This window comes from Notothenia coriiceps, unplaced genomic scaffold, assembly GCF_000735185.1.
Source record: "Notothenia coriiceps isolate Sejong01 unplaced genomic scaffold, NC01 NC01_scaffold00037244, whole genome shotgun sequence".
Lineage (NCBI taxonomy): Eukaryota > Metazoa > Chordata > Actinopteri > Perciformes > Nototheniidae > Notothenia > Notothenia coriiceps.
Genome location: NW_011369945.1, coordinates 25,008,530 through 25,022,063, shown reverse-complemented (window position 1 = coordinate 25,022,063; position 13,534 = coordinate 25,008,530). Strand labels below are relative to the sequence as shown.

The window sequence follows — 13,534 nt, the reverse complement described above, 5'->3', positions numbered from 1 at the left end:
AGATGGCACTGTTGTTATCGTGACACAGACCCGGCGGCAGACATACGTCTCTGGGCGGGCATTTGATTTACCAGGGCGAGCCCACCCCGAAACTTACATTTCCCGGGGGGGTTGCCATATTCCTTTCACGAACCACTTCCTGATATCCATTGTTGCAGATAAAAATAAATGATAATAGCCAAACTAACCTAGCAAGAGAAAACTGACAGGCTGTTCAGTCTACAGTCTCGCGCGCAGCCTTTCATTCAGAATTTCATAGCAAAATAAAAAAATGATATTAAACTAATCTTTCAGAATAGTTTAAAACAAAAATAAATATTAGGACAAAGCCCTATAAATAACAACAATAAACATAATAATAAAACAATTAAAATGTTGTATTCAGCCCTGATTAAAGCAGCGTGCCGAAATCCTGGATGGGCGGGCCGAAATCCTGAATGGGCGGGCCCGCCCATGACGCCGGGTCTGAACTGAAAACTGCCGTACCACCGAAGAAGAAAAAGGTCACGGCAACCGGGAGAATGCGTCACGTAACTTTCCAGGATGTTGTGGGATGGATGGATGGACACAGCATGGGCTTCAGTGACGACCGACGCCATCCTTTCGGGATTCAGAAAGGTCTAATCGGAGCTGATTCTGATGGGGAGTCTGAGGACAGTCCGGAGCAGGACATACTGCTTCATCCACACCTCTGTGTCGCTGTTAAACACTTCCCCCGGAGTTGGCGGAAGTGTTTAACAGCGACACAGAGGATGAAGACTTCAGTGGATAAATGCGATTTATACATCGAAGCGACTTATATATGTTTTTTTTCTCTTAACGACACGTTTTTTGATAAGAGCGGCTTATACACAGGTACGACTTATAGTTCGGAAAATATGGTATGCATCCTTTTTTTGTAACTGTAAAGAAATACAGTTACCTTTTGTGTATCCTGAACATAATCCCGCTACATGTCATCTGTTACTCCAAAAACCTGTATATATATAAAAATATTTATAACATTAACTAATCCATCATTAGCTACTAGTCATACCAGAGCAGGTACAGCTACACCGATTATTTTATTTTTTAATTAAATGTATTATGTCAACAGACTTCAAATAACTGTATTAGGTTTGTTGAAAGCAATACTATTAAGTTGAACCTAATATTTCTTATTTAAATGTAATATAATTGACATAAATGTTGACATAATAAATACATTAAATAATAAATAAAATTGATTAAAATGAACGTTTCAGTTTTTTCACTGTTAAGTAAAGTACAAACCTGTATAGTACTGATTTCAACATGCGAGAGGGTTTTTCTTCCCAACAATTTAACTTTTAAGTTACATTGTAGATCTTTAAAATACACATTTGGGATGTTGTAGTGAGAAGCTGCATGTACAAAAAACAGGTAAACTATAGTGATAAATTAAAACGTGTCCCTTCTAGAACAGTTTTAGGTGTTGGAGAGACTTTCACCTACCTGTGACTTTTGTCTATTTGCCCTTCTGTGTGTGTCTCCTATTAAAATCTACAATTGTTTTGGGATTATTTTGTCAAACAAGTAGCTGAAACTTTGCTTAAATAACTTTTTTTTAATCGAGAAATTAAAGATATGCTTGTCAACTATCCCACATCCCTTCAAGTAAATGGAGATTAATTTGAAGGTAATCATAAGTGTGAAAATTGCTGTTATCTTCTCACCATTGCTTTGACTGCTAACGGCCTGTCTGGCTCTGAAGTCGTCTGTAATAAATATTCATTTACCTTTCAGGGCCTTTGTTACGTCGACTACTTTCCATCAGTCTGATCTGTTGTGGCACCAGACACACAAATGGTGAAAAATAAATGAAGGAAAAATATAAATAATAAATAATAATGACAATGAGTGAACGGGGGGGGGATTTGGAACATCAAAGGCTCCTGTATCTCTGCAGCATGTAAACAGTGCGTGGAAGAGCCCTTTTTAATGATTCTATGGAAGATTGCCACATCGACAAGCATCCTGTAATAAATAAAATTAACAAACACTTCTGTAGGGTATTTTCAAAGGGAAAAAGAGCCCAATGTTTTTTTTCAGATAAGTGGTCCATACATCCCCTGCTCCTTCCTGATTAGTCTAATCCAGGGAGAAGTGCGAGCAGGGTTTTGATTGAGTCAGCCGTGGAGGACCCCGAGGGGAACCTCCTGATAAGTGCCTTACCTTTCACCTCCAGAACCCCACGCACGTCGCTCCGCCATATCCCACTCACTCTAATCTCATTTGGCCCAGGAAGACATGCTCAGGCACAAGAAGCTACGATTAGCATCCTCTTTACCCAGGGATTCCAGCGGACTGCAGTGTTGCCCTCACCCTGAAGTCAGCCACTGTGTGTGTGTGTGTGTGTGTGTGTGTGTGTGTGTGTGTGTGTGTGTGTGTGTGTGTGTGTGTGTGTGTGTGTGTGTGTGTGTGTGTAGGGCAGCACTAGCCAGCGTCCAGCCACAAGAGTGTGTGTGTGTGTGTGTGTGTGTGTGTGTGTGTGTGTGTGTGTGTGTGTGTGTGTGTGTGTGTGTGTGTGTGTGTGTGTGTGTGTGTGTGCGTGCGTGCGTGTGTTGCTGCATCCGCCCTTCATGAAACAACATGATATGAGAAGGTGTGTTTCCTCCAGTCTTCTTGTATTACTGGATGTCAGTTTAAATATGACTCATTTTGAAGTTTTGCCAAACATGTACTTCTTTATGTTATGACCATATGTATCCACACTGAAAACACGGAAATGTTTACTTTAATTATAACTGTATAAGGTTAGTTGAAAGCAATAATACTAAGATTTAATAAAATATATTAGGTTCAACCTAGCTTTAACATAATGTGAAATCTGTTGACATAATAAATGAAATTAAAGTCAACGTTTCAGTTATTTCAGTGTATCCAAGGTCCTTGAAATATGAGTTCAGACCCGAGCAGAATAACACCCACCTGTTTAACTCTGGTAAAAACAGATCACACCTTTTCACATTTTATTTATTCATCAGACCGTTCAGATATAAATGCTGTCATTTATGTGGGCGGCCAACACTAAATCTCTTACTTTCACTCTACCCTGTTTTACCCTATTTTATTATTTTTGTATTGAATGTAGGACAACCAGACAAAAATAGGCGAAAGGATCCTTTCCCATTGCCAGTAGACGAGATATCCTTGTTTTTTCCCCGTTGTGTCACGATGAAGTCACAAGCACCAAGCAGGTTAGTGCACATCTGAGAGGAGCATGTTACAGCTACCGTTTTTATCTGTCTCTCTTTCACAATCATTGCCGACTAAATGAGAACTAACTGGCTGCTGTTGGTGGTTCCTGTCTTTTTAAGCGCCACTGTCAGGAACTCCAACCTGCAGGGTTGGTTATAACCTTCCCCACATATCGCTGTATTGGCTGTTTCCATTGGGAAAGTTTATTTCGTTACCGTTTTAGCATTTATTTATAGAAATTGCCTTCAAAAACTTGACAATGAGCATGAGTAGTTCAATCATAGAATGTAAAATTCCTTTTCAGTTTTTAAATCCAGTATCCAATAAACACGAATATTAGCAGGGCCATGACCTCTGTGACCTCAATGCTAACTGTTGCCGTGAACAGTGGGTTTAATACAAGTGGAATTAGGCTGGGCTTTACATCAGCCACTATGGACACAAATTATGCAATCTGACCATACTCATCTTTGTACTCAGCAATCACCCTCGTGCACTCAATTGTAAGCAGGAAGTGTACTCTGTTATGAGACATCATTTAGAGGTATTTTGTAGACATGTTCAAGAGATTGTTAAGACATTACCTGTTAGCTCATTCTGTACAGAGACACTTACAGATGATTACAGCATTGTACAGCTACAGGGATACATATCTTCATCAGAGGATCACCTACATTTATATTCAAAAGGATCCTACATATATCATATAAAGAAAATAAATCAATGTAACACATTTTCTTAGGAAAGAAAACGTTGTTTATCAAAGCATAATTAAATAGTGGGTGGTCATGAGAAGTGTTATCTCTATGATGTTGACCTTCTGAAACTTCCTCAGAGATTTGAGCTCCTCTGACTTAGTATAAACGTCTTATTGTCATAAACCGATTGAAATAATATGGAATCAAAATGTTAATCAATAAGTGCAGGTTTGCAGTTTTTTTTTAATATCACATCAAATACTGTACACCAACAAGACTTAAATAAGAATTCTATAATTCACCTAAGACAATCAGTCAGTTTGAAGAATCACTGAGTAACTTTATGACACCTCATATACCCATGCCCAGTATTTAGCTTTTTTTTATCTGTGCCATACAAATGCAGCAGATGCATGTATGAAAACATAAATAAAACTTGATGCCTAAGAAGGCATCCTGAGTATTAATCAGAAAACGCAAAACTCCTTCGTCCGCAGGATTTGATGTATGGAAAGCTTATACTGCATGGATATTCAGAGATTGCATGAGCAACAAAGACAGAGAACAATAACTCAAAAGTATAACACACACACATTAACACACACACACAAACTGTGGGTCTCACACGCCAATGCATACTGTAAATTATGACAGACTTTTGTAATGTATGGGAGGTGTCTGAGCAGGCAGGACATGCATAATATAATAATACATATGCATGAAGAAATGTAACAGTCACAAGCAGCTTCTGAGACTGAAATATGTCCAAACATTTAAAAATAAGTACTGTGTTTGAGGCAGGATGCATTGGAATACTGTGCTAACCTTGCCTTTAAACGTATAAGGCATTTGGGATATGTAGAGTGGTTCCCATACTGGGGGTCAAGACCCCTAAGGAGTCACAAGATACATCGGAAGGGTCGCAAGGGGGGGGGAAATAAGAATTCTGTTAAAACGTTTTTTTTCAAACATTTATTTCATTTACTAGATAAGTTCATTACTTTGTGTCTTTGAAAACAATTGAAATTAGTCCTTTGGTTGAACTGAAAGTGACATTTAGCATCTTGATTCTGAAGGTTCATAAGAGAGATGTGGGGCGTTAGTTTAGAAGAGGATGTTTCTGCTCAGGATTCTTGGGAATGTGTGGGTCATGTGACTTCAAATTGAACCAAACATGTGACATGAGTGAGTGACAATAAACTGATGTAACCCATTGGCTTCAATGAGAGAGTCTTTACAAATAAAGACTTTATGTAACAATGTGAGTAAGGGGAGCACATTAATTTGATCCATAATGACTAGAGCCTGATGATGTCTGAATATGCAGATTTTACAAAAAGTCGATTACTTAAAGTTGTTTAGATAATTTATTAAATAAAGAATGATCAGAAAATGATTTTAAATACTTATTTAATTGTCAAATAAATAAAATGATTAAAATATTCAAAAATATTTTAGCATTACAGTAGATCTGTATAGATATGAATTAAAAAAAGGAACTATAGCATGTGTTGTTTGAGAGCGGCACCAAACACCAGACTGGAGCTTCAAGGCCTGAAAATGTACAGGGAAGCACACGTGCAAGAATCGATTGATTAGCAAATAAAACAGTCATTTTCATTAGACTGAACTTAGCTCTCTGTCCGCCGCACACACAGCTCTGCTCTGAGTGTTGCATGTTGTATTCTCTGCTTTAATATCTGCATGCGATGAACTCCAGAGGGTTGACCATAGAGGACCGCGCGTGCATGCATGAGCGTGTGCGTGTCCGATAAATAAAGCAGAGTCTGTCTTATATGTGTCAGGGGAATAAAGTCTCGGTGTAAATCACTTTTCCGACTGGCAGCGCACATTACACGCACCGTGGCATGATTCCTTTTCTCTCAGCTCACGCGCTCCTGTCTTCTTTATCAGCTCGTTTACCATTTCATTTATTTCAGATGAGAATTCAGGGACCCAAATTCAAGCCCCCGCGCCTTCAAACAACAACTGCACGGTTTTACTTTTCCTCCCGTCAGAATGTTATCCCAGATTCAATTTCAGATAGACTAAGGATTTAGCCAGTGATGATTTTTGGTCTTTCCGAGACAATATTTAATATGCTGAAATTAGATCCGTTTTTATCCCTCCCCAAAATAATTTCTCAATATATATTTGTGTCAGATCTCGCGTTGACACAAACGCATGATAAGCTCGCCTGTGTGCCTTATAATCATCTCTCTTCCAACACCCTCATCAGGATCATCAATGGTGTTTTTCTCCAACCTCTCCTCGAGGGGACTTTCTCCTCCTTTTCATTTAGGACATTAGTACGCCTAAATACAAAATCACATTCTCATCAGCTACTTATCAAAGTCCATTTACTGAAGATGATTTCAGGGTAAAATGAAAAGACAATAATGTAAATGACCCATGGCTTTTAATTAAAAATGTCCTGCCCCCCTCCTCCTCCTCTTTCCGCTATTTGTATTTCATCTATTTAATATTTGGTGGACTTGAAGTGTTGTGCAGAGAAGGTAAAAGGCGGGTGATGTCCCCCTCCTCGTTGACTTTTATCACCAAATGAAGCATATAAATGACCTGAATTAAATAAAAATAAAGAACAATTATCCTCTCCTTTCTCTCTGATCTGGCGCTGAAAGGAGTCCCGGAGAGATAAGGCAGATTGAATTCTCCTCTGTTGTGCTCCAATAAAAACGTCAAGGGGGGAGGAAGAGTTAAAGAGAGATTTAAAAGCCTCCCTATAATTTCAAATCATAATTTCCCTCCTATTATACCTCTCACACGCGCGTTTATCGTTAGGGTTATTTATTCCAGGGCGATGTAAGTAACCACAGTCAATTTCCGTGACTAAGTTGGATAATTACAGGCATTGAGTGCACGCGGCAAAACTTTCTTTTAAAATGTAGAAAATATGAAGTGATTTAAAACAAGAGCAAGGTTCGCCTCATTTTCTTTGCGGGAAAAATTTATATCGGTCTGCTGCTGCTCCTCAAAGTAATTATAATTGTCTAATTTCAAAGTTGAATTGGGATGCTTTAGGGGTTTGATGTAAAACTTCACATTCGGTTCAATGAAGTGTCACCCTAATTTACAGCCGTAGATAAGGACTAAGTCTGTCATAAAAATCTCTCCCCCATTCTTCCTCCCCAGGATTGAATTGCACCTTGGGCAATAGTGCAGAATCCTGAATCTGAACTTCTCCAGCATATGTTCCTGGCAGATAAGTAAACAATTTGGATGTGGAATGACATTTTTAATTAATACTACACATTCGTTTAATATGAGGATACACCGCGGTGCGCAAATCCTGATCTGCATTGACAGAAAAATAAATTTAAAATCTGTAAATGCTTGTATAATTCATACTGTAAGCTTTTTCCATTCAGTATTGTCTTAATGGGAGTCAGACCGATATCACTCACAAGTTTAAACAGGTTTTAACTCGTGTGAATGACTTGGGGATAAAAGGCTTTAGCGGGCTCATGGCTGCAGCACCTTTTTCTTTTTTAAACAGTAAACAGAGACATTTAAACCGCAGTGTAGTGGTGGGAGCAAGCCAGCACGCTACAAAAGGGAAGGGAAAAATCCCATCATTGAGTTTGTTCCATTAGTTAAAGCTATAATTAAGAGAAGTGATTAAGCAGTCAGACAGGTCGGACGGGCGGGATCCCTCAGGGAGGCCTCCGCGGAACCGTCAAACTTCAAACAGCCAGTTCATCTGCGAGTCACAGAAACACCTTCCTGCCTCAAACCTGTTCCATCATCTACACACAGCTGCAGACAGACGGAGGAAATAAAGCTGAAGGAGTCTGACAGCTTAAACAGCAACAAGAAGAAGATCGATTTTGGAAGAAAAAAAAGACAATTGATTTTGATGTTATTGTTCTGTCTTTAGACTATGATTAGTTAGGGTCAAGGTGGGTCTTCCATTTGAAATGTAAAAAACAATCTAGGAATTGTTTTTATTTATTTCTGACTGTATTTGTATGATAAATCTATTTTTTTAATTCCAAGCGTTTAAAAAATAACATTGTATTTTTGTTCCTAATTTAAATGATATTTAATGAGGCATTGCCAAGTTTCCTTCCCCGCAGCACCTACACAGCATTCCACTATCTCTGTCATCTCAAGTACCCAATAATAAGCTACAAATACAGGACATTGATAGCGTTGAAGACAGATTGTCTTTATTTCGAAACGCCTTTGCTCAGCAATTGAACAAAGAGCAGGAGGTATCAACCTTCAAGATACATTATCCTTTCCATAATATGACAGGTTTTAAATTACCATCTTAGATCATAATACACATTTAACTCCTTGAATTCAAATAGAAGTTATCCTGATTAAAAAAGGAAAACAAAACAAAAAATGACGCGAGATATTAGCACTGAACCACAGGAAAAATGAAAATAAAACATTTGTATGTTTTTTCTTTTTGTCATCTTAAATAGACCGTCTAGTTTAATGTGCCAGTTTTTGATAAATATAAACAATATGACCCGTAAATAATCCAGCCTATAGGTCCTGATTTTGACCCTATAATCCAGAACATCATAAAATTACGAGTGCCAAAAACTCAGACTATAGTTAGGCCTATACAGGAAATAAGAATGCTAATTGTGCAAGCCAAATTTTCCAAAATAAAAGAGTTCCCTATCAATAATCAACAAAAATCAGCATATCAGCATTGAAATGTACAATAAATAAAGTTAAAGGCCTCCCTTTTTCTGGTTGCCATACACGTTATAACATTTACATTTCTTACAGTTCCAGGGTCCTCTGCAGCAGCTCTTCTGCTCAGCTCAGGAACTTGTTCGGTTTCTGGAAAAGTTAGTTTTTTTCTCTTTTTTGCCATTACAAGTCCAAGGCAGTTAATACTGTTCATGCCTTTGAATGGGCGCGCTGTCCATAATATATTTACATGCATTGATTTCAGTATTCAAGTGAATAGAAAAGAAATAAAGAGTCTTGAGGGTTACATGGCAGTGGCGTGTGCGGATGAATATGGGTCTAGCCCAGTCTTGGTCATACCTGGAAAAAGTATGTAGGCCACCGGGGGCTGTAAACTGGACGTGGACCAGGCCGTGCAGTTACACGGGACCACGTAGCCCGGGTTAGTGGGCGATGGGTGGGTGTGGGTGTGCTGGCTGGGACACCCAAGGGTGCCGAACGCGCCGTTCTGGTATCCCAAAGAGGAAGCGTACGGCAAAGAGCTAGCGCTCAGCCCGTGGGGCATCTCCGTCATCTTCTGGAGGGCGCTGGAGGTGAACTGGCTCGGGTCGAGGAAGGAGTACGGGGAGGTCGGCGGCAGGAAGGCTCGGGCTTTCTCCGAGTGGCACAGCAGGGACTCGGCGGACATCGGGAGTCCCTTCAAGTGATCGGTGTCCCCGAGGTAAGGCAGCGGGAAAACGTACCTGTCCTTCTTCAGCAGGTTCTTGGGTTTGCGCCGGGGCCGGTACTTGTAGTCGGGGTGCTCCTTCATGTGCTGGGCGCGCAGCCGCTTAGCCTCGTCGATGTACGGTCTCTTCTCGGACTCGGACAGCAGCTTCCACTCGGCGCCCAGTCTCTTGCTGATCTCAGAGTTGTGCATTTTGGGGTTCTCCTGGGCCATTTTTCTCCTCTGGCCCCGGGACCAAACCATGAACGCGTTCATGGGTCTCTTGATGTGGTCAGCAGGCTTTGACATCTTTAAAAAGTGTATTTTTTATCCGCAATGTTAATGACGAGGAAAAGTTCTTATCGCAAGCAAGGGAAACTATTCACCTGTGTCGATGCCAGATATCAGTCATGCCCCGTCTGGGATGTTCTGAGTGTGGAAAAGAGCAAAAATAAAAGAGAATAAAATAAAAATCCAGCGGCCGTGTTGCTTCTTCCAGAGTTAAAACACTGATGCGCCTTCGTTCAAATCCGGATACAAGTCTCTTTCAGACCAGCAGCAGGCAATACACAGAAAAAATACATGTAAAATGCACACACGTAAAGAAATCCACAAAGGTGAAAGCAATGTTCCGCAGTCAGCTTGCAGGAGTCGTAAAAAGTGTTGTTTTTTTCCCTGCGACACACTCTTCCTCTCTCTCTCTCTCTCTGAGGTCTGTCGGCAGGCACCTGGTTGGAAATGAGCGGAAGAGCGTGAATACGAGCCAAAAGCGGTGGAGTTCAAAGGCTGGGCTGGTTTGGTTTCTGCACGCAATCTGACATAATCTGCAGGGCGTTCACTCTGCAACCTGCGCGCCAATCAGCACGCAGGGCGCCTATTATAATACCTCCACAGAAATATATGTACATTACAACATAAACAAAGAGCGGGTGGTAGTAGAAGAAGAAAGAAATAAGGGAAGAGGGGTGTGTGCGTGTCTGTGGAGGGGTAATACTCCGCAATTCCATTTAATGAATCGCAACAAACACAGACCTTCAACCTCTTTACAGTTAAAACCTGACTTCTATCCAGAGGTGACCGTGCACACAATTTAAGCTTTACAGTAAAAATATATTTATAAGGCTTGTCGCTGAAATACATATAGATAGGCCTTAATAGTTATTATTTACTATATGTTGATGCTTTTTAAGTCAAGGAGGGGATATAACTTTAAAAACATTATTATTTTTTAGCAGTCGTAGAAAAAGCAATAGTACACATAGTAAAATAATACTATATAATAATAATAATAATAATAATACAAATAATAATAATAATAATAATAACAACAACAATAATAATAATTTAAAAGCGTTTTTCCATGAAAATCCCATTCCCTCCCATATTTATATATATATATATATATATATATATTATAATCAGTTCACGAACAGGCACGCTCTTCGTACCGTCTTTGGGAAAATGGAGTCGTGGTACCTGTCAAGGCCACTGCGAAGTGGACGAGACGTGCGCGACGGGCCATTTTCCGAGACACGAGTCCGCACAAATGGCGCTCTTGCTCTGCCTGTACACAGGAATCTGATTAGGCACGCCCCCCCGCACACAGCACACACGCACGCACCTACGCACACACACGCACCCCCCTCCCCGCAACACACACACACACACGACACAACACCACAAACACACACCACACCCACACGACCAACACAACACACACACCACCACACACACTCACACCACACACACAACACGACACACACACACACATCACACACACACACACACACACACACACCCACCCACCCACCCACACGAAACACACAGCGATATTAAACGAAAATAATTTATTTATTGATAACCTCCTTTTACCATGGTCAGGAAAATAGTCATACATTATGATTGACTAACGAAGGATTGTTGTGACAAAAAGAGTTTATTAATAAATTTCTGTAATAAATCTGATATAAACCTATATAATGTAATAATTATTACCTACTAATCAACTAAATGAACAAACAACATTGTTGTTGTAGGAATATTTTATGGAAAGGTTTACAGATTTCAAAGCTCTTGGCTCTCTTCAACATACCTCTCACGTGATGTAATGAAATTAAAAATTACATAATAACTAACGAGAATTATAGAGTCTGTCCTTGACATAACTTTATATCATTTCTAATGTAAACCTTTTTTGGGACTACTCTTTGACGGCTACCTTTTGGTTATAGTAGAGTAGAACTTAATTTTTGATAGACGTAAGAGGTAATAGGCTATTGTAATAGCTTCCCTTGAAATCTCCGCGCACGCGCATAATCTGTTAGTCAAAAACTTATCTCTTTGTATTATCGGAGGGGGGAGCACTCACCCTCCGAGTCGGGGATTTTTATTAAGGGGACAATAGATTAAGTAAACTAGACTTTACTTCGACTCGGCGACGTGCATACCGCGATTTGCGACGGCCCACTTACTGCTCGCGACAAGACCCCTTCTATACCGGTCGTACGTAAAGGTTGAAAGTTTACGCCGGCCTTATTTTGTCAGGGCTTGTACTCGTCATATGGAGTATCTTTCGACTACCTGTAGTGTGGACGTCTAACCCTCCTAAAACTCCCTAGACAAAGAGAAACGTCCGTAGCCCGGCGGGGCACACTCTTTTTATCTTTGAGCCCCGCCGCAGAGGCGACCCCCCCGTAACAAGGACGCCCAGTCCCACTCCTCCTAAAAGGAGAGTTATTGGACGTAAAAATTTGTATTAAAGTCCTAACAAATTCCCGTCTACACACTACCTTTACAAAAGATCAATCTTCGGCTGAACTGCGTACGCACACACTCCTCGGCCCCCTCTTCTCGCACTCTTTTCTGCGTCTAGTCGGAGTTCTTCCCTTATGGTCTCTTTATTGGGTATTATAGTGACTAGGGACACATGTTTTATTTAACTGAACCGGTCTTACTCTGGCATAAAAAAATGGACAAAATGTCTTATGTTTATAAAGAAATATGATTTGTATAAAACGGTATTTGCACATAAATTTACGTTATGAAAACGGACAGGGCATTTAAAAGAAGATAATTCGTAAAGTAGAATATAACCAGTGTTATATAATCGAACTGGTAACACTACACCTCTGTACACTTTCTCTCTTAGAAGGAAACTTCACCGGGACAAACACTGTGTGTGTGTGTGTGTGTTTGTGTGTGTGTGTGTGTGTGTGTGGTGTGTGTGGTGTGTGTGTGTGTGTGTGTGTGTGTGTGTGTGTGTGTGTGTGTGTGTGTGTGTGTGTGTGTGTCTGTGTGATGTGTTGTGTATGCTGGTGTGGGTTGTGGTGTGTGTGTGTGTGTGTGTGTGTGTGTGTGTGTGTGTGTGTGTGTGTGTGTGTGTGTGGTATTGTATGTACGTAACTACTCTACCGTTATCCTAGCTAGGTGTTTTTGTAGGCGCACACCCGTATGCGACACGCGCGCCCATCCTTATATTATATCGGTACATACTCTTCTGTTGGGAATTTTTTTAGATGAATCGTCACATTGATTTGTCTGTGCTGAGACGAGGCTAGTGTCGTTAAGTCATAACTTGTGTGAAACACACACACACACACACACCACACACACACACACAACACCACCCACACACACACACACACACACAACCACACACACTTACATACACACACACACACACCACACACACACACACACACACACACACACACCAACACACACACACACACACACACACACACACACACACACCACACACACACAACCACACAAAATTATTAGTGTCGACTTCTCTTTAGTATATAGTGCGCGTAATCGGGCTCCCGATAATCCGTTTACCAGCAGTCCCACTGTAAAACCGTATCATTTTGCTAGGAGACGGAGGAATTTGGTATGACAGTCGGACTACACTCGATACGTTGTAATCGTCCGAGTGTTACCGCGCAAAGAGTTCGTAAATGTGAACTACATTATAAAGGAACGACAAACATTAGACAGTGACTGTGCGAGTCGAGGCACCCTCAGTTGTAACTAAAAAATGTTACTTCCTGCTACGAATGACATACACTCAATAACTACCTGTAGAAGTCTCACTTTACAAAACCCTTTTGTCTATATATATTTATACTTTATTTTACACTATACGGAAGGTAGGAGGTTCTGACTCGGGTAAGTGTGACCCATCAAATCTCTGGTGGGATTCTCCTTTCCCAATTTCGCAGAAACTCTTTGTGTC

At 40.5% G+C, this 13,534-nt stretch overlaps 2 protein-coding genes across 2 annotated transcripts in view; both read right to left on the bottom strand.

Moving 5' to 3' along the window:
* Positions 1–13,534, bottom strand: part of LOC104965460 (splicing factor, suppressor of white-apricot homolog) — a 143,459-nt gene that overhangs the window by 101,672 nt on the left and 28,253 nt on the right. The gene's annotated exons all lie outside the window — the stretch shown is intronic.
* Positions 7,955–10,012, bottom strand: LOC104965083 (transcription factor Sox-14). Its single transcript, XM_010794023.1, has one exon. The coding sequence runs from the start codon at positions 9,604–9,606 to the stop codon at positions 8,896–8,898; it is 711 nt and encodes a 236-aa protein (XP_010792325.1). The 5' UTR covers positions 9,607–10,012; the 3' UTR covers positions 7,955–8,895.

What these genes read in the sequence shown, in the direction of transcription:
- LOC104965083 (XM_010794023.1), bottom strand. Translation starts at nt 9,606, where the DNA reads ATGTCAAAGCCTGCTGACCACATCAAGAGACCCATGAACGCGTTCATG.